General features: G+C 45.7%; 1 protein-coding gene across 5 annotated transcripts in view; it reads right to left on the minus strand.

Moving 5' to 3' along the window:
* Positions 1-1,161: 1,161 nt before the first annotated feature.
* arid2 (AT-rich interactive domain 2) overlaps positions 1,162-20,164 on the minus strand; it is a 45,613-nt gene continuing 26,610 nt past the window's right edge. For all 5 annotated transcript variants that reach the window (XM_083999765.1, XM_083999764.1, XM_083999766.1 and 2 more), the window contains 10 exons: positions 17,246-17,324; positions 16,993-17,127; positions 15,011-15,228; positions 10,251-12,676; positions 6,630-6,784; positions 6,400-6,538; positions 6,216-6,298; positions 5,269-5,392; positions 4,219-4,310; positions 1,162-2,840 (listed from right to left, as the gene is read on the minus strand). In XM_083999765.1, the coding sequence (XP_083855891.1) occupies positions 2,729-2,840; positions 4,219-4,310; positions 5,269-5,392; positions 6,216-6,298; positions 6,400-6,538; positions 6,630-6,784; positions 10,251-12,676; positions 15,011-15,228; positions 16,993-17,127; positions 17,246-17,324 (3,563 nt within the window). In that variant the 3' untranslated portion in view covers positions 1,162-2,728. The remainder of the gene's footprint in view (positions 2,841-4,218; positions 4,311-5,268; positions 5,393-6,215; positions 6,299-6,399; positions 6,539-6,629; positions 6,785-10,250; positions 12,677-15,010; positions 15,229-16,992; positions 17,128-17,245; positions 17,325-20,164) is intronic.

Here is a 20,164-nt window from a genome sequence, read left to right on the forward strand (position 1 = left end):
CAAAGGGAAGAAGGACTGTGTATTGAATATTAAACACACTGACATCTGTTCACAGGTCTCCTTTAGCAGAGAATGCAGGAGCCATCATGAGTCCAATACAACCAGGATCTTCTGCTGGTGGTCCCCAGTCTTCAGGGCCAGATGTAGCTCAACAGCTGCTGGATGAATTGAAGCCCCAAATGATAAAGATGGAATCTTATTTAAGTCTCTTATATCTATATCAATGTATTAATGAATTTCCCTTTGATGACCAATAAACTAATTCTTATTCCTATACCAAAGTGCATGTTGTTTCTCCATTAGTTTTAGCTTCTGATCCTCTACTGTAGCTAGCTGTACAATCCAACTATACATCCATTCATTTTAGCCATTCTAAAAATGTGCATTAGGCTTCGTTGAGGAATCTATTTCAACCATTTAACATTAGCTGCTAACTATTTATCCATTTGCCTAGCAATTTATCTATAGCAGTAACTTTTCCTTTTAGTAACGTACAGTTGTTTCAGCTCTTTATCCCTGATGTGAACCAGTGCTGTAGCCTGATTCTCCAGTAGGGTACTACTAGCTATTGGTTATTTGTCTATTTCTTTGGAGTTATGTTTTAACTGTTTCTGTATCATTTCCAGTCAGCACAAAGAGGAGCCATTTATTTTCACTGTGAATTCCATCCATAAGCAACACAAGGACAGAGTGTGAGTGTTGTATGTGTGATCCAGACTCTGACCTGTTGAACAGATGACAGGCTTTGGTTAGTCTGAATAACTCTACATCAGAAAAAGTTTCAATAGAATGAATAAATCAAATTGAAATAAAGTTGTTTTTAATGTATGAAATGCGTTTCAGCAATAAGCTTCTAACACTTTCAGTGGTAAACCATCTGAAAGTAAAAACCTTAGACAGGTTTGTGGTCTAATTTGTCTCAGTTCTCCACTGTGTTCTCTTGTTACTACATGCTGTGGGCTCTCAATCACACCACAAGTAGCTCAGCATGTTCATTTACTTCACTCAAATCCTATGTATGTTATGTCAGACACATAGGGGTTTTGATTAGGTGTTAAAGGTGCAGAGTGTCAGGGACATGGGAGAAATAAAAAAAGAAACAAGCGTAGAACCAAAGCAAAATGTTCAGTGTTTTATTTAAAAACTATAAACAGTCACCAAAGTAAATAAAGCCAATCTCTAACAGACTGTTAGGTCTATGTATAGTCACACATCCTACTGACACCGCAGAAATGAGGATGGTTGGGTCGCCCCGGTCAGATGCTAATACGACAGGCAGTCATAAATGTTACACAACACACGGTAGAGAGGACAGTCTGAGGACGTGAGCCGGAATGTGGCATGGTATTAAGAATGAAAAAATAGTACAATAAAACTCCACACTATATTAAGATAGAAAAAAGTAGTGAAGAAAATATCATACCTGCACGTAAAGCAAAGAACACAGGAGAAAACCTGTATAAAAACTCCATGTATTTAAACCAATTTACAAATACAAAAGAATTTTGGTACGCGCACTGTGCCCGTACAATGACAAAACGCTTACAGTGGATATATGTTACTTGTGTGTGTGCGTGTTGAGGGGAGGGTGTGTGAGGGAAGAGGAAGGAGAGAGAATACCTTCAATATTTTTTTTTTCTTCTACAAAATGACATGAGATATATTATTCCATACTCTTTCAGCCAGCAAAATGAGTTCTACAAGGTATTATAATACAAAAAATGTCACAGTTCCACAAAAAACTGTTTTCCCCTCCCTAAGCTTTACAGCATCAGTACCTTTGCAGAATTATTTACAGGTTTTTAAGTACATTCATCCACTGCTGAGTATAGAATCACATTAGATACAAGTGACCAGGGATCATAAAAAAGCCAAAAAGAAAAAAAAAACAAACAAAACAAAAAAAAACATACTACTTTATTCAATCCTACCAAAGTAATGCTTCTATTACTCCACAGAGCAAGTTCTCCAGTGGCTGCATCGGCATGAAAGAGGATCTTCTTTATATATATTCACAACATATTTACAAGATTCTTTTTCATTAATTGTAATGGTATTCATTTCAATAATAAATAAGTGAAAATATATTGACTCAAGTAAGAAAACCAAGCTACCAAGTTTCTAAAGAAAAAAAAAAAAAAAAAATTCTCTGCGCCAGTTGCCAGCTGAGTCCCCCCCCACCCCACCCTCCACCTGACCCCTGTGGGGCTGCCTCCAGGAGCCCCGCCCCCCCCCCTCCCGTACTCTTCAGTCGACGGCCGCCCGCTCCGACGCACACGTCAGTTCATGGGACGAACAGAGAAATAAAAATAACAAAAGAACTGAAACTAAATGTGCTCGTGTTTGGGGTTTCGTCGGTGGAGTCCCTCGGGGAAGCAGTCGTAAAGAGCTCCCCCTGGTGGGCAGCTGGTGGAAGACCCCATGGCAGTTTTTTTTTGTGTGTGTGTGAGAAGAGTGTGTGTGTAGATGGAGGGGGGTGGGGGCATTTTGGAACACAGGTTGGCAAGGAAGGAGGTGAGGGATGAGAGAGTCGGGGGAGTGGCAGGCGCGGCGGAAGGAGGGCCTCCGTTGCGGTGGTTTCCCGCCCTCTGCTCCTCCGTCCGTCCCCCCTCCGTGGACCCGCTACGGCTCACTGGTGGCTTCTTCCTCTCCCCCCCAGGAGAGGGATGGGAGGCGGGGTGGGGGCCGTGAGTGAGGGGGGGGGTTTGTAGAGGTTGTCCTTTTGGCGTTAAGCCTGGAGCGAGCGCGTCAGTTCATAAAGGCATTTGGCGAGCGTGGTGGAGACCTCCATGTTACTTAGCGCGAGAACAGAGAGGTGCGTCTCATGCCTCTTTACCAACCTGAGACGAAAGCAGACACACAGCTGAGTCAGACCAACACTGTAACACAACTAACTCATTACTCATCACATTAACAGTTCACAATCAGATGAACACAGTAGGGATGTCACCATTACAGATTCTCTTGGTACGATTATTGTCAGAGAAATAATCACCATATTACAATTATCATGATTATTATGTATTGTGGATGTGCACGGTTACCCGGGTACTGAATTATTACCCGGTTAACCTAGGACTCTGTCTGACGGACTGACGGACAGAGCGCATTTATGAGTGATTCTATTTTTATTAAAGTAATCGGTTACTCGAGTAAGATCAGGTTAAGTTACTCAGTTAGAAAATTACTCTTAATGTCCATCCCTATTATGCATTAATTCATTTCACAACACTATGAATGTGTGAAATCGAATACAGTCAAAATATACCTATTTTACTAATTATATAGACAAAATATTTGAAGTACTATTGATATAGGACCAAATGTTAATCCCCCAGGGGAAATGTTTGAAACATTTAAGTCAGTTATTGTCATCTAAACCAAATGACTAAAGAAGTTTATGACTACATTATCTATCTGCAGCCATTGCATACTGACACTGACACAGTGTGAGGTTGATCACTTTTCTGTTTCAAAACTCTTATGGTCCCCCTACCTGTGGAATGTGTTTGTCAATATGTTCTTCATTGTCATAGTTGCCTTTTTGTGTTTGTCTACATTATTATGTGTAATGTGTACTGTTATTGAACTGTTTTTATGTTTATGGGACTCCGGACGGAAATGAGCATCTTGCTATAATCCAGTACATTTACATGTTTTGTCCATAAATGTGCACTGTCCCATTCAAATAAACAAATAAAAGTAAAAGTAAAGTTTCTCAAACTGCCAAACTAATCATCAAAAAGGCTTTTGAGACATGTTCATTTTTTCCGCATCCGTATACTGTTTAACTTTTCAACTTTAACTTGTTGTACTGAAGGCCGAAACCGGTCAGACCACTACACAATTAAATTTGATACTTGATACTTTTTGCAGCATGTTTTACAGGCTGACGAGCCCTCGTCCATTTCATACGTTTGTTTGGAGGGAATCAGTTTCCTCTGCCAAACTTAACCACTCAGACATGTCTCTGTTCTGCAACTCGCAACGGAACGAAAACAAAGTTACACACGCGGTTGTTGTGTAACTTTGTTTTCGTTCCGTGCAGGTTGCCTGTATGGTTCTGACATCATCTTTTTTGGAAACTGACAGTATTGAGGAATCTTTACAATTAGTTAATGGTGGTGTTTAATAGCGCAGTTAGTTGTGAAAACCAGTAATGGTGACATCCCAACAACACAGTTTTTCATGTGTCGATCCTCTCAGCAGGACACTTACGTGCGACCACAGTCAGAGTGCTTGGCGATGTTCTTTAACGTTAAGGCAGCAGTTAGTCGTATGTGTTTAGTCACTGGTCCCTCTTTCTCATCCTGGACAGGGAACAGACACATTGAAGGGTTCAGTGTTGGTTCAGCAGGTTTGAACAGACACACACACACACACACACAAACACAAACAAGACAAACACTTCTCTAATGGTTTTCTAGCTGTCATTTAAACTTCACACCCTTTTCTCCTACAAGTGTTAGTATCCATCATGTACAATGACATAGAAAATAACAGGTGAAACACTGCATATTACGTGTGTTTTCCCACATTTATTTCCGATGGTTTTCAGAACAGATGAGGAGGTCAGAGTGAGAGCGAGGTGCTGTCGGCTGAGATTGTAACCGCAGCCCGGCTGGGGGGCAGAAGTTGCTCTCTCAGTTGCTTTGCTATAGGAGGTGGGTATCGGTGAGAACCACATGGTCTTAACTGGTCTCACCTTCTTAACCTCCAAACACAGACTCACCACACTGGTCATGGAAGCCCATTTCCATCATTTGATGAAAAGAAAAAGATATTATAACAGAAATGGATTTGCCTCTTTATTCTCATAAGCAGTTTTTAAAGACGCCTTGGTGGGGAGGGACTTTTTGCAGATATTGATTGACATCTGTCAATCATGTGGGGACTGTAAATGAGATCTTATTTAAATTGGATGTAGAAATTCATATGAAAATATTCAATGTTTATATTCAGATACATGAACATATAACATGTGGATACAGGGTTAAAGGTGGGAAAATACATTTCTCATTTGATGGGGTTTCCAATTATCTAATGCAGATTCCAACATAATGAAGCTGGATGTCTCCTGCTACATTCCCAGCCGGTCCTGACCTGTGACTGAACCAGAGCTGGAGGAAACTGTGGGATTTACAAGATTCAGAGCAGCTTATGTTCACCTCAACCAACCAAGAGCTTAGTAAGTCACACAGACACGTGTGTGTGTGAGTTTTGAGGGAGTGGAGGTAGAAGCGTGGCCTGGGGCTCTGTCCTACTCACAGTGAAGTCCCTGAAGACCAGGTTTCGAGAGCCTCTTCGTAGAGCCATGAGAGCTGCGCTCGGATGATTGACGATTGCTTTCGGTGCTCGTGGTGCCGGAGTGCTGCCAGCCACTGGCGGAGTCCTTTACAACACACACACACACATTTAGTGTCATTTATCTCAAACATAACTACCACAATAACACAGTAAACCTGAAACTCAGTTGCTGGAGTTACTAAAAAGGGAAATTTCCTTTTACCTAACCTAAGTACATGTGTTCCACACCGACTCACTGCAGCGTCATCAGTCAGAGCTGAGGTCACCACAACAAAAGACAGATGAATCATGGGAAGCTCAGCCATGAGACTGTGACTAGGGCATGTGAAAGTTCTGCAGTCTTGTTTTTTAATCATCGGAGAAATAAAACTGAGGTCAAGTCTTTTATTTCAGGTCTGGTGAAGCTCAGCCATACTCTGATGTCCTCCCACCTCCCTGTGCCCCCGTCTCAGTCAGAAATCAATCCACCTCCCACAGTCCTGTTCAGATGCTGCAGCCTCTAGTCTCCACCCCGGCTGCCTGTTTATCTTGGAAAACATTCTAACATTCTTCCACTGACTGTTATACCAGGCCGTGACCCCTCCTTCCCTCTGTCTGTGAGCTTTGACCCCCCCCGCCCCCACCACGAGCCAGAATGCAGTCTGACATCCTCATCCTGACACACGCCTGCAACCACCTGAGATCAGACTCATTTACATTTAAATTGTCATTTGGATGTTTTATGTTTGGTGCATAAATAAGGCGTTAATATCATTATTCAAGTCTTATGTGCAGGAAAGTCACTTCGAAAACCTTCAGGGAAATTATCATTTAGTTTCAAGTGCAGAGGCAGGTGTGAGGAACAGTTTCAAGCATCAATCATGAATCAAAAAGAGCTGCACTGTGGTTAATTAGAGAGGAGTACGTACTGGGAAGAAGTCTGATTGGGACTTTGTGCCTGCTCCTCTAATTTGAGTCCAGCCAGCAAAGCCTCTCGAGAACAGTGCTTATCCTGGGGAAACAGAGGGTGGAGGTTTGACAGGTGAGTGAAGGCAGCGGTAAACTGGTAGGATGAATGAATGTTGCGGTGACGGTTGGGGGCGGGGGCCTCACCTGTAGATGCGTGATGAAGGACAGTCTCTGCCGGGGGAAGGGTTCACAGCCCTCCCACTGACACTGGCCTGTGTACGCGTCCTTCCCGCCGTGCTTCGTCGCTGCGTGGTAGAACACCTGCGACGGCGTTTCGAACCACCTGAGGAACAAAAACAGGGAACAAATGAGAAGAGGAAAAATCTCCACGGCGAGTTTCGTTACGAACGAGAGGCGGCGCCGCGCCAACGCACCGCTTGCAGGACTGCCACAGACACTTGAAGTTCTGCCCCGCTTTCCTGCTCTGCTCCGGCGGCGCGGCCGAGGTCTGCTGTGCTGGGAGGTGAGGGTTGTGGTGTCCCGCTGGGGCAGGCTGGGGCGCGGGGGGCGGGGACGGGGTTACGGTCGGCTAGATAGACAGAAAGGCAAATGTTAATAAACACTGCATATTACTCAGAGACGGAGGTACGAGGTGTTTTCCCACATTTATTTCCGATGGTTTCCAGAACACATGAGGAGGTCAGAGTGAGAGCGAGGTGCTGTCGGCTGAGATCGTAACCGCAGCCCGGCTGGGGGGCAGAAGTTGCTCTCTCAGTTGCTTTGCTATAGGAGGTGGGTATCGGTGAGAACCACATGGTCTTAACTGGTCTCACCTTCTTAACCTCCAAACACAGACTCACCACACTGGTTATGGAAGCCCATTTCCATCATTGGATGAAAAGAAAAAGATATTATAACTCAAAATTTTGAGATACTAACTCAAAATAATGAGATAAATTAAAATTACGATACAGTATCTCATCATTCATCTCATAATTCTGGCTTAGAATAATGAAATAATAATTATGAGATACTGACTTAGTATTTGAGTTCTTTTGATTTGATTTTCCATCAAGTGGTAGAAATGGGCTTCCATAGTACGTCTGTTAGTGTGGTTGTGTATTGTTTTAACTGAAGTTCTTTGCGGCTCCTCCTGGCTCTCAGAAGTGAAGGGGTGGGGGGGGGGTTTACAGGGGAAATGAGACTCTTCACATCCAGCAGCTGATTTTAAGTTGTGAAAAATGTCAACTCATCCCCAGAGACAGTTTGTTTCCCCCCCAAGGCCGTTAGCACACTAAACGCAAATAAGCACTTGACTACAGTTCTAGTGCTGCACACAACTAAAATTCCCCCATATCACATTTCCCAAATCAAAGTGCTGTTCACCTCACACCGAGATATGCTAATATGCAAGCCAATACCAATGTGTTACTGTACGATACAGTTACACAACTTCATATTCTAGTGTTCGGTACAGGTTTGAGATCATTTATCTGATTTTATTAAAAGAGTCTGTTTTGCAGCCATGAGGCAGAGTTGCTCACATTGTTGTCAACAGCTCACACACTGATAGTAGAAACTTTCCAGCTCACTTTCTGTTACACAACAGACTTTGCATTACGATACAGAATCATCTGGATCCTTTCCCACATTCACATCACACGCTGTTTGTCACATGTGTTATCAGCTACGTGGTTCACATAGAGTGTGTCAGAACATGCATGTTGTGTAGCATCACCAGCCTCACTAGTGACAATAACAGTCACAGCTTCAACAAGCTATTTCAGATTAATACATGTTTCTACCCATCCTGCTCACACTGCAATAAATACACTGTTTATCTTCACACACTCTCTCACACACACACACTAACTGCTAGGCTTGGGCGGTATCCAAATTTTGATACCGTCAAACTTCCTCCACATTTTACCACGGTATACGGTATTACCGTGACTAATTAAAAATTATGACATTGGCTTGTGTCTTCACCAATCAGAAACTGAATACTAGGGCTAAGCAGACCAAAATCACATTGGTCGATTGGTCCAGGAAAAAAAAAAACATTTGGAGCCCTGTCTTGTCAAAATTAAGTCAAAATCAATATGACCGAACTGTATATGAAAGGCTATAGGGCTTTTATTTTGAAGGGCCAGATACAGGAAGTCATGACACGCACTCGCTGTCAGTTTTTTTTTTTTTTTTTTTTTACACGGCACGGCAGGTCCGGTCCCTTTTTTTTTTTTTTTTCTTGTCAAGAGCGACTTTTTCCGATGTTGTTCCTGATGTCTCTGTTCTGGAGAAGTATCACTGGTGTTTTCAACGATTAGCGGGACCCGTCCCACAGGCCCACCGGCGGTCTGTCTCACAGTGTCACGGAGCAGAGACATGATAGTCCCCGCTGCAGTCAGAGTCCCGCACCGCTCCACGCCGCGGACCCCCCACCCCACCCGCCGCAGCTCAGTCACTCACGCTCATCTACTGTGTTTATTGGTGAAATAACAGGCATAACGGTAAAACCTGACCGACTTTTTGAAACTAATCAAGTTAATAAACTGTGTGCAGAGCGATCTGGCTGTGTGATGTGTGTGAGTGAGAGTGACTATGAGGAACGTGTCCGACGGGGGAGCGGACAGTGGAGGGGGGGGGGGGGGGGTTTAAAAGTAGGCTAAAACATATTAAACTAACTTAAAATTCAACCACACATAAGTGCTACTGGACATATAATAAAGTTTAGACATTAAATTACTTTTATTTAATCCTTATCTCCTGTATAAGTGCATTGCATTTTTTCATGACGGTATTGAAACTGATACCGTTGCTATTTTTAAATACCTGCAGTATACGGTATTACCGTAATACCGCCCAAGCCTACTAACTGCACAATAGCTGTCACAGTGACACTTAAAGACTGAGCCTGTGGTCTGACAGTGATTTTGCTTATATGAGGCACATTACGTCCCAGACTTGTAATACTTGACTGTTTATTGTGTAATCAAACACAGGAACACCATTAGAAGTGTCTGACCACCAGTGACAGTGCAGAGTGATGTTCTGATGAGTTCTACCAGCAGGTACACAGGACATGCATACATCCCATAAACATGGGCTGTGCTGCTCTGGTGTGCTCTTATGTATTACAGTGTCCTGTGGAGAATGAGTGGTTGTCAATGTGAAGACAGAGTGAGACGCTTTAATGATGAAGCCAGGAGCTGTTTCTGCTCTCCGAGTCTAAAGGGGAAAACCAGCTAGATGATCTTTGTGTGTGGCAGGCTTTACAGCTTCAACATCAATGTTTAATTTTATTAGAACAGCTTAATTTCTCTGAGTTTAGATGTGTTACGTAGCACTCAAACTAGTAACCACATGTTTTGCTGTCAGTGCTCCCAGCATGTGTAGCAGACTGAAGGGTTTCCACTGCAGGAACCGCCCCCTGAAGGACCCTCTCCTCTGGGTGGGGCTTGAGGTTTACTCTGTGCTGATTGGTCATACTCAAAGCAGAATGTGAAACCAAGAGAAAGCCCCAAAATGAGCGGCATTTTTAAAACTCAGTGTTATTTAAAAAGTGTCCACAGAAAAAGGGAATAAGTCAGTAAAAGATGTTCAGTGGACAGACAACTACGCAAACGCGCGGTTATGCGACCAGTATTATTAGACCAGTATTAGAAAGCATCTATACTGCATGGAAAACAACGAGCGAGAAAAACAAACGATTGTGCAATGATAGAAACTGTTGCAACGGTCACATCGCCTCAAGAGTCCTGTGTGTCCTGCTCTGCAGTGGAGACAACGGCCAAGTGAGAGGACGTGTCCTGTGAAGTTCCATTCCCCCTCTCTTCACCGTGACCTCCTGCAGTGGAAACGCAGCTATAATGTGTTCTGGTGGAAATCAAGCTGTGTGTGAAACTGGGAGCCCAGGTAGTAAGTGACAAATGAGACACACATGACATGGCAATACTAATCCCCACCCTCTGCTGAACGTGTGACAGACATGCAGCACATACTTGGTGACAGACCTGACATCAGACCTGACATCAGGCCTCACCACGGCAACTCACCGTAGAGCCAGCTGCCTCTGTGGGGGAGCAGTTCCTCTGCTGAGTGGCGTTCTCTATTGCTACTTTGGCTACTGTGCTTGGGTCAGTTCCTGCCGGCACCGCCACCATGGTGGCGCTGCTGCCGGCGTTGTTGGGGTCGCTGATGGTGATGATCCGCACCCCCACTTTGTTGGGGATCCCCGAGGGCGCCGCCGCCGTGCCGCGCTCCTCGCTCTCGGCCGGCCTCTTGAGGCCTCGAGCCTCGGAGGCCACCCCGTTGGCCGGGGAGGCGGCCAGACTCTGGGAGGTAACAGTGACGGTGGGGGGGAGGGAGGAGTTGGGGAGCAGTTGCTGCCGTAGCGCAGCGTGGCCGTGGCCCGGCCCCAAAGGTCCATTAGTTAATTCCGAGGGAAGCCTGTTGCCTGCTGCCTGGGGTCCGTTGGCCAGCCGCTCGGCCTGCTGGGCTTTGGCAGTGTCCTGCTGGGGGGGAGGGGGGCTGGGGAGAGGGGGGTCTGAGCTGCGGCTCTTTTCAGAGGGGCCCACCTCCCCGTTTCCCAAGTACTGTTTGGAAGCAATGTGATTTGGAATGTTTTTGTTAAAGTTGCCACCACCGTCACCCCGGTCAAAGTCACACACTCCGTTGACCAAAGTCTTTTTGGGGTCGGGGTTTCCCTCCAGGGGGGGGTTCAGGCCCGGGGAGAGGGCCTGCTTCCCATTAGCAGGGTGGCTCTCCGTGGCCGGGCCGTTGAGCGCCCCCTGGCTGTTCCCTGAGTGGTATGGAGGTAGATTAGACTCCATGCACTTCCGACCGTTGAGCAGCTTGGCGCCCGCCGCCACGTCGCCGTTACTGGTTTTGCCGTTGGAGGAGTCTCCTTCCGCCAGAGACGAGTTCTCCATCACCTCGATCTTCCTCTCGTGGATGTGCAGCCCTGTGGCGTCCTTAGCCTCCTCCTCCTTTTGACAAATGATCTTGTCTCCTCTGAGGGGAGCTGGCAGTGGTGGTGGCGGCGGCGGCGGTGGTGGAGGGGCCGCTGGGGCGTGGTGGGGCACCGTCCCGGTAGAGAATGGCGGAGGGGGAGCGACCGGAGCCACGGCGCCCTGGCTCACGGCGGCCACGGCGGCGGAGGTGGTGAAGCCGGTGTTGGGCACCACGGTGAACGTGACCTGACCGGCCGCCGTGGGGCCCTGGATGATGGTGGCCGCCCCGGCGCCGCTCGTAGAGATGAGCTGACCCGGCAGCAGCTGCACCGTCTGCAGGCCCGGAGCCCCCGCGGCGGGGAGCTGGCCCGGGACCAGCTGGACATTGAGCTGCTGAGGCTGAGGAGAGGGGTTCTGTGTGCTGTAGCCCGCCTGGTAGATGACCTGTGGACTCGGGGCTATCGTGCTGTTGGGAGGGGGCACCTGCGGGGCGGGGAGGATGAGCTTGCCCCCCGGCGTAGAAGGCCCTCGCTTTGGAAGCAGTAGCTGTTTGATCAAGCTGGACTCGGTGGAGGTAGGCTGAGGTGGGGGGGTCTGGGAGATAATTTGGAGCGGCGGCTGATGCTGCTGCTGATGTTGGTGCCGTTTGATGGACAGTGCATGGCTGACAGTTTGATTGGGCTGGAGCTGGGTGTTGGAGTGGGAGGCGGGGGGCGGGCAGGGGCTGGAAGCGGCGGCGGGCTGCCCGGCTATCTGGATAGTCTGGGCGCCCGAGAGGGCCGAGGGGTTGGCGAGAACGATCTGGTGGATGGCGGGGGAATAGGCGGGGTTCTGCTGGGGGTTGGGGCTGACTATTACTACGCTCTGCTGCTGAGGCTGCTGGTTGGGGGGGGCTATCGTGGCTGCTGGTCCACCTGACTGGTTTGGCGCTGGTTTGGGGGCGATGTTCTGAAACGCCACGCGCGAGCCCGTCACGCCCGTGATGCTCAACGCCTGGCCGCCTCCCACTTGGATGGAGGAGGATGGCGCCGATGTCACGGCGACACAGTGAGACTCCTGGGGGGCTCCACCCTGAGGTCCGGGCAGGGGAGGGGTCTGAGGCAGGGGAGGGTGCTGTGTGATGGGGGGGCACACGCCCTGCACCCTGGCGGTGAGGATGTGGCCCTGCGGTACCTGCTGGAATAGCGTCACCGGCGTCCCAGTGGGGAGCATGGGGGAGTGCTGCTGCTGCTGGGGCGCGGGTGCAGCAGTGGGGTTCTGGGGGCTGTGGTTCTGGGTGACCGACGCCGACGTGGGGATCTGGACCACCAGACCGGGTCGGATCGGCTGCTGCTGCACGGCTGCCAGAGGGTTGGGTAACTGCAGAGGCACCTGTGGGGGCACCGGGTGACGAGAAACAGTCGGGTAGTTTGCATGGGGAGGTTCCTGTGCAGTCAAGGCCATGGATGGGGCGACACCACCGGTGCTGAGGCTGGGGCCAGTGGCCCGGACAAACTGGGGTCCATGAATGGGATGCCCGGGAGGTAAGCCTGGTCAAACACAGACACATACAGAAAACTGTTTAATTATGGGAAGCTTACTGACTTGCTTTTATTATGGATCCCAATTAGCACTTGACCAATGGCGTGGCTATTCTCACTGGGGTCCAGTACACACCCCTCACACAATATGAAATGGGCACAATAGGCAAGGCAAGGCAATTTTATTTGTATAGCCCGTTTTTACAAACAGTTTGTCGTTTACCTACAAAGTTCTAAGATACATCACACAGGAAAATATTAAGAAAACACAATTTTCATTTCATAAAGAAAAATAAAAAGGGTGTTTCATATCATTCTTATATGATTTGTCATACACAAACCAATCCCAGTTCATTAAATATTACAAAATACTGTTTTAACAGCTTTTTAAACTGGCTTGAATAATATAACCTGGTTATGCATTCCACCTTTCAATTGCTCTCTCTCTCTCACATACATAGAGTTTATGTAGTTTTCCCTTTAGGTAGTGAAAACCTTCCCTCTATTGCATGTCTTGTGTGATACTCAGGGTGAGCAACAGAAGTAAATAATCTTTCATGTGTATATCTTAATAGCTACCAACACACTGGGATGATGTAATGTTATAGTTCCAATTTCTAATCGCAGGTTTGCAGGTGTCGCAAACATCAGTTAATGTGTGACTTGTAAGAACGAACGACCAAAGCTGCTTCCTGTTCATTGTGATGATGTAAATGGGTGGTTGTGTGTCAATAGAGCTTGAAGATTAACAGAAGAAGCCAACAGCATGCAGCAGTCTTCACTAGTGATACAGCCTGTATAATAGGGGATCATCCCATATGGAATACAATGTGTCATTTTATTAATAGACCACGTCTAGGTGCAATACAAGTAGATTAGACACTTTATCCGTCAGTATGTTTACATGACTGTTGAAAAAAACGAATTATGACCTAAATCCGACTTTAACTGGACAACTGAAGTGCATGTAAACGCGTTGGTCGGACTGACACTGGACAATGCATGTGCGCATGCTTCACAACAGTAGAGACGGCACAAAATGTAACATAGAAACCGTCCGGGGAAAAAAAGTGCCTTGGCTGATGCATCAGTGCATTTCCCACAGTGCAACCAGTGAGAATATGTGTTTTATAACAAAACAAAAGGGCTGACCCCCCAAAAAATCGAAGCTTCGATCATGAAGTCTGTGATCGTTTTTTGTTTTTTTTTCCCTTTTTGACACCGGTTCTCATCAGCAATTGTTACATTGAAATGAGTAGGCTATTGGCATCCTGGAAACCTGCCTGATAAGTTTTGGAGACATGCAGTGTCTGTTTGCCATCATTCATTATGTCTGACTTTGCCACGACCCGGCTGCTGTTCACACAGAGCCCTTCTCCACTTCGGCCTTCAAAGTTACACCCAACTTCATCTGCGCTCTGTCATTGGCTGGAGAAAACACACCGACTCCGCCCAAAAACATCCCAACTACAACAAAACATTTAAATACAAATAAATAATTACATAAATAAATATATGAATTCATCTATATATTTTAGTTTTTTACCTTTAAATCAGCATTATGCTTCTTTTTTGTTCTCAGAATGTGGCAGCTGTCGTTGACGTCACACACACACTGTACCGATGGAATTAGGCTGAAGATTTCCTCCTGCACCACTGACTCTTAATTAAGGAGGTCCTTTCTGTTTAATTCAGACCCCCCCTCCCTCTTCATGAGGCCTAACCAGGTCAAACATGATCAACTCTGCTGCTCTGCTCCAAACAACCAATGTAGTTTTTGAAAAACACTGTCTAAATCACAGTTTCTCCAAAACAACAGAACACACACAGAGTCGTGGACAGCCTGGCTCCTGCTCAGAGTTAGTAAATATAACATAACACAGCCGAGTGTCCTCTGTGCTCACTTTCATGATAAGTGATACTGCTTAGCTGTTTCCCTTTCAACTCCTCTAGTAAGCTTCTCCAACTAACTTGAGCGCCTTTGATCATTTTCTCAATGTGTTTGCCTTTGTAATTAGTTCAGCCATCTTGGTCTCAGCGGCACCAGCTCTGCTCTGTCAGCCTGCCAGCATCCTTCTCCACAGTATCGCTTTCCTCAAATGCCTTTTTCTTTTCCACGGCGCTGCAGCTCCTGACGTTTGGCCCATGTCTGTCTGATTAACTAAATGCATCGTGTGTCGAGTGTTGGAAACGGAGCCAGCAGAGACCAGGAGTCAGCATCTTGTGACTGAACAAAGCGCGGTGCGTGATGCAGCTCCCGTTTATTTTTAGTCCCGTGTGTGTGTGTGTGACTTTTTAACAGTGCTGAGGATGAAGAACAGAGGCTTGAGTGATCAGCTCTACCTGGAGGCGGGGCCTGAGGGTCTCCAGGTGCTTCATGCCGCGCTGCTGGAGGTGGAGGAGCTGCTGCTGCCGGGCTGCTCTGCTGCTGCTGCTGCTGGTAGTACAGCTGGATGGGCAGGGGGATCGACCGTCGCTTCAGTCCCACCAGAAAGATCTGCGCCTGGCCGTTGGCCTTGTGCTCCTCTTGCCGCCGCATCGTGTGGTTGGGGAACACAGTCCTGTGGTGACAAGGGGGGGGGGGGGGGGGGACTGGTGAGTGCTGCAACATTTACTGATCTGCTGTCAGTTTGTAATGTTCCTCAAATATGTACAATGATAAGACATGCAATGACCACCTATAGTCCAAAAGCCATGTGAAAAACAAGGACATTATTTTTTTAACTAATATTATTTATTTTACTGGAAACAGTTTAAAGCTCATAAGCATTAATATTTTGTTGTCACCTGAAGTATAGTGCAGTGTTATGTTGCATCATGCAGTATTTGTTCTAACGGTATGAATTTCATTTGTGTACATTTTAGTCATTAAAATTAAAAACACACTCTTTTTGGTAGTAAAAGAAGAGTAAAAGGTAAAAAGACAAAAAAATTATCAAAAATTAAAACGGAATTGACGGAATTTGGGAATAAATAAAACAGATCTTATAGAGTCCTACTGCAGATCCCTGTGAGGGACCTGTGAATATGTGCAGGATGTGGTAGAGCATCATCGGGCTTTTTATTAGTTCCTGTAGGAAGCAGGGTTGTGCTGATGGACCATCACATCAGCGATGATCAATCTCTGATGTCTTTACAGATATGAAGACAACACTTGACTTCTTCAGCCGTTAACACAGTAAGTTACTATCTGTAGTGAAAATTTGATATTAAATTCTATTTGCCTGCCACAGTATTACATAGAACTATGACTGCAACACGCATGTTTACACACTCCTATCAGCTGACTGTAACGAGGCGCTGTGTTGTGTGTAATGTAACGTACTGCGCCACCGGAGCACAGTAACAACTCAACACGATTTAACACCTACTGTTCATATGGTTTAGAAAAACAAGATTTTTTCCGATTCACATCGATCTTCATTTGAATATATAGATATCAATGCATAAAATCCTTAGATCGAATATACGCCATTTCCTGGTGGTTAGTCAGGCGCGTAACAGGACCAGATCACAGAAAAGAACTCACGCTGTAGTTTACATTTTGTTGTGTCCAATCACTGATGAAATGTACACATTGATTGCAGTCCTTCAATTATTACTTCTGGAGTGGGTCATGATGAATACATGCATTAATGTAACACCATTTGGGTCCATTTTTAATGTAAACATTAATACTTTCCATAATGAAGCAGGTGAGAGTTTGCAGAAAAATCTTTTTCCTAACCAAGTAAAACTACTGTAGTATTAAAACTGGAATCTCTCTAAATGAATCAATGTCAAATGGAATCAGATCCAGCCCTTATTATAAACACTTGAAGACCTGAACATCACTGGGATGTAAACTCCATCCTTCAGGTGTGGAATGGGAGAGACACACACACAGATAAACAAGAGGGAAATTGAGCTGCTAGCTGCCTGCAGTGCATGCTGGGAAATCACATCTGTAGTGTTTTCGAAACAGTGTAGCTGCTGTGTTTCTAATCTAGAGGCCCGGTGCTGGGCAGGTGGCAGGTCACAGCAGGAAGCGGGGCTGATGAGTAGCAGGTTCACATCACGGCCAATCAGAGCCAGAGATGGTAAATACCCAATGTCTCCTAGGACCAATTTGACCTAAGTGTGAACATTGATTGGACCATCTTCCTTTGAGGACCACAGTCAGGTGTTAGTGGGTCTTCACAGGTGTAACACTTGTCTTGCTCAAGGATCAGTCATTATTGAAACTCTACACAGCTACGTTGTGTTAGATGGAGGTTGACGGCTGGAGAGCAAACTGAGAAATAGCTTCGGTTTGTTCTGTGTGCGGGTGAGGAGAGGGGACTGACCGCAGACATTTGAGGAAGCCGGTAGAGTTCAAGATGTTGCTGCGTCCCATTTTGCTGCAGGTGGCCAGGTACTCAGAGTACATCTCCGATCGAGACACCGAGCCCTCGGCGTTGGTCTCAAAGTGTGCGTTTAACCTGTTGGAGAAGCCGAGCGCACAGAGGTTATTAAAAACAAGAAGAGATGGAAAATGCTAAACCTGCTCTCTCACAAAGACATCTCCACTAGAGATGTCTGGGAGTTCATTCATCTTACCACTGCAGCGTGAATTTCTCCCCATCGAGTTCAACGATACCAGGCGGCGGTTGAGCGGGTTGAACTGGAACCCTCGTTACTACGGAGACAAAGAGGGAAAGAAATGCTTGAGTTTTGTTAAGTGAGCTCCTCTGTGCCACTGATTCCATGTTGACGGATCACGCTGCTGGTGTATTGATTGAATAGGTGTCAGCTCTGCAGTGCTCCCCAGGCCGTCCACTAGATGTCACAACACTAATAAGTTTGCATTAGTGGCCACAGACAGCACTGGGAGGACACTTCCAAGTTTAGGTAGGGGGGGGGGTTATGTCCCACCAGGGGTCGGCTGCTCATTCTCACACACTTAAGGTGCTGTGGGAAATGTGGGGATTTGTTTTGTTTTCTTATTCACAGGTAGAGGACACACACAAGAGCCCAGACACTGCAACACACGACAGGTGTGAGTCTATTTTGTGGTCTCACCCTCAGCTGCTGCTGCTGATGTAACTTGTTCATGTTTTTATTTTACTTTAACATGATATTGTGTTTCAAAAAACTAAAGATTTAAAGCAGATATCAGCTTCACGGCCGTTTCGGCTAATGCTGCGTTCAAGGCAGGCTTTTGAAACCGTAAGTTACAGCTTCAAGTCACAACTACGACTTGGTAGCGTTCCAGGTAACCCGTAGCTCGTGTTTTTACCATCCAGTTGTCTGTGAAAGTTCCCTATAACGGCCACTCGTAACTTCCGACCCGTGAACTCGTACCAGATCGAACTGGTATGACTTCACAGGAAGGAAAAACACAAAGTACGAGTTTCTTTGAACGCACCATGAGTTAGCAGCCCCCGCCCTTGTCAGGCATCAATTGGTCCTCGTGCTACGTCACCACATTCACGCGCATCCCTTGGCTGCACACACAGCCCTTCATGCCGTTCTCTCTCCTCATTGGATAACACTTGTATCCCACAAGGAAAATTTTCTCCTCGGGTTACAGCAGAGCAGAGTGACGGAGAGACTCGTGTTTAGGCTGAAATACTTCATGTAAGTGATTGCTGACGGAAAATAGGACTATTTAGGACTTATATTAACAAAAACATTCCACTGATATCTGCTTTAAATTAAAATTCATGTTCTATCACATACAGGACTAGGGATGTCACAATTACTTGTTTTCACAATTAATCGCGGTATTAAACGCCACAATAAATTAATTGTAAAGATTCCTAAATACCACCACTTTCCAAAAAAGATTATGTCTGAGCCATATTGGCAGATGTGCACCAAAGTAAAGGTAAATGCACAGATACTGGTCCATTTATGTAACATTGAATTGGGTTGGGGGGAATTTAAATGCTAGAGTGTCATTTGTAATTGAAAAAAAAAAATTACTTATAGAAGACAATGACTTTAATATTTTAAAAACTTCCCCTGGGGGATTAATAATTGGTCATATTTTAATAGATACATAAAATATTTTTGTAAATATTGAGCAATGTCATTATATTTTGACTATATTTGATTTTACACATTAATAGTGCATTAATGCAATAATGCATAATAACTGTGATAATCGTAATACCGTGATTATTTCTCTGACAACAATCGTACCAAGAAAATCTATAATCGTGACATCCCTATACAGGACTGAAGCGTGTGTGTTACTGAGCCATGCAGCTGCTTCAGACCAGGTGGTAAAAAGTCAAAATGAATTACCGACGGTTGCAAAAACAAAAAGGGTGAAAATATTAAATCCAGTCAAACACAACAGGCCTGTGAATGGGTTTTAGTGTGGGAGACAGTGCAGCCATGCTGGACCATCATGTGGTTCAACTACCAGTGAAGTGATACAGTCCTTGGTCTATTGTCACTTTGTCAGCAGCAGCAGCAAAAAAATAAATAAACTACAGCTAGTTCAAAACAGAGCAGCCAGACTGGCCCTTAAATGCCACACACACACACACACACACACACACACACACACACACACACACACACACACACACACACACACACACACACACACACACACACACACACACACACACACACACACACACACACACACACACACACACACACACACACACACACACACACACACACACACACACACACACACACACACACACACACACACACTAAACCATCCTGTTTCTCAGGAAGGGCTCAACTAATGAGGATCCATAAAACAATAAACTACAGGTGAGTTTATCAGTTGTAAGCTACAATACAGAGACAGAGACCAAAACAGAGCGTTTGTTGCTGTGTGTTGCGCTGATTTGAGATCAGCCAGGAGAAAGGGCAGCTGGGTTGACTGGGGTGAAGCTGCTTGGTGATGTGTTCACTTGACACTGTTAAAAGGCTGGTGTGTCTAACGACTTACAGTGGATGGCAGTGTTGATACCATGATTCACAGCAGCCTCAGTGGATTCACTGATGCGTGCTGCCTTGTTTATACCCACTGCATTTCATTTAGATAGAAACACCATGGAAACAAGGTTTGATTCATGCATGTTTTAAAATATAGTATGTAGAGATGCTGTTTAAACCCCTTTGACCTCCAGGTTACATGTGTGCTCCTGTCAAAGTGTACAGTATGTTCAACACATACAGTAGATAGTTCAGCAGGTTTTTCCTGGTTACTTTACAGAAACTTTCCTGTCAATGTTTGTGCCATACAGTCTTCATGACAAGTCTGCTTTTGTGTGATATTCTGTTTTGCTGCTCTGTGTGTATGTGTAGACTTTGTTTATTGGTTTCTTCAATGTAGAGCAATGCACCAACACTTCTGTAGTAAACAAAGAGAATCAGAAGTTGTCAGGTGCCATCGCGGCAATTTAAGGTGTACGACGTGCAGGATGAGTCAAAGCTGACACGTGTGTCATGTAAACACTGATTCTGATCTGATTCGGCTCAATCGAAAACAAATTCTGATTAAGC

Source organism: Trachurus trachurus (assembly GCF_905171665.1).
Source record: "Trachurus trachurus genome assembly, chromosome: 23".
NCBI classification, from domain to species: Eukaryota; Metazoa; Chordata; class Actinopteri; order Carangiformes; family Carangidae; genus Trachurus; species Trachurus trachurus.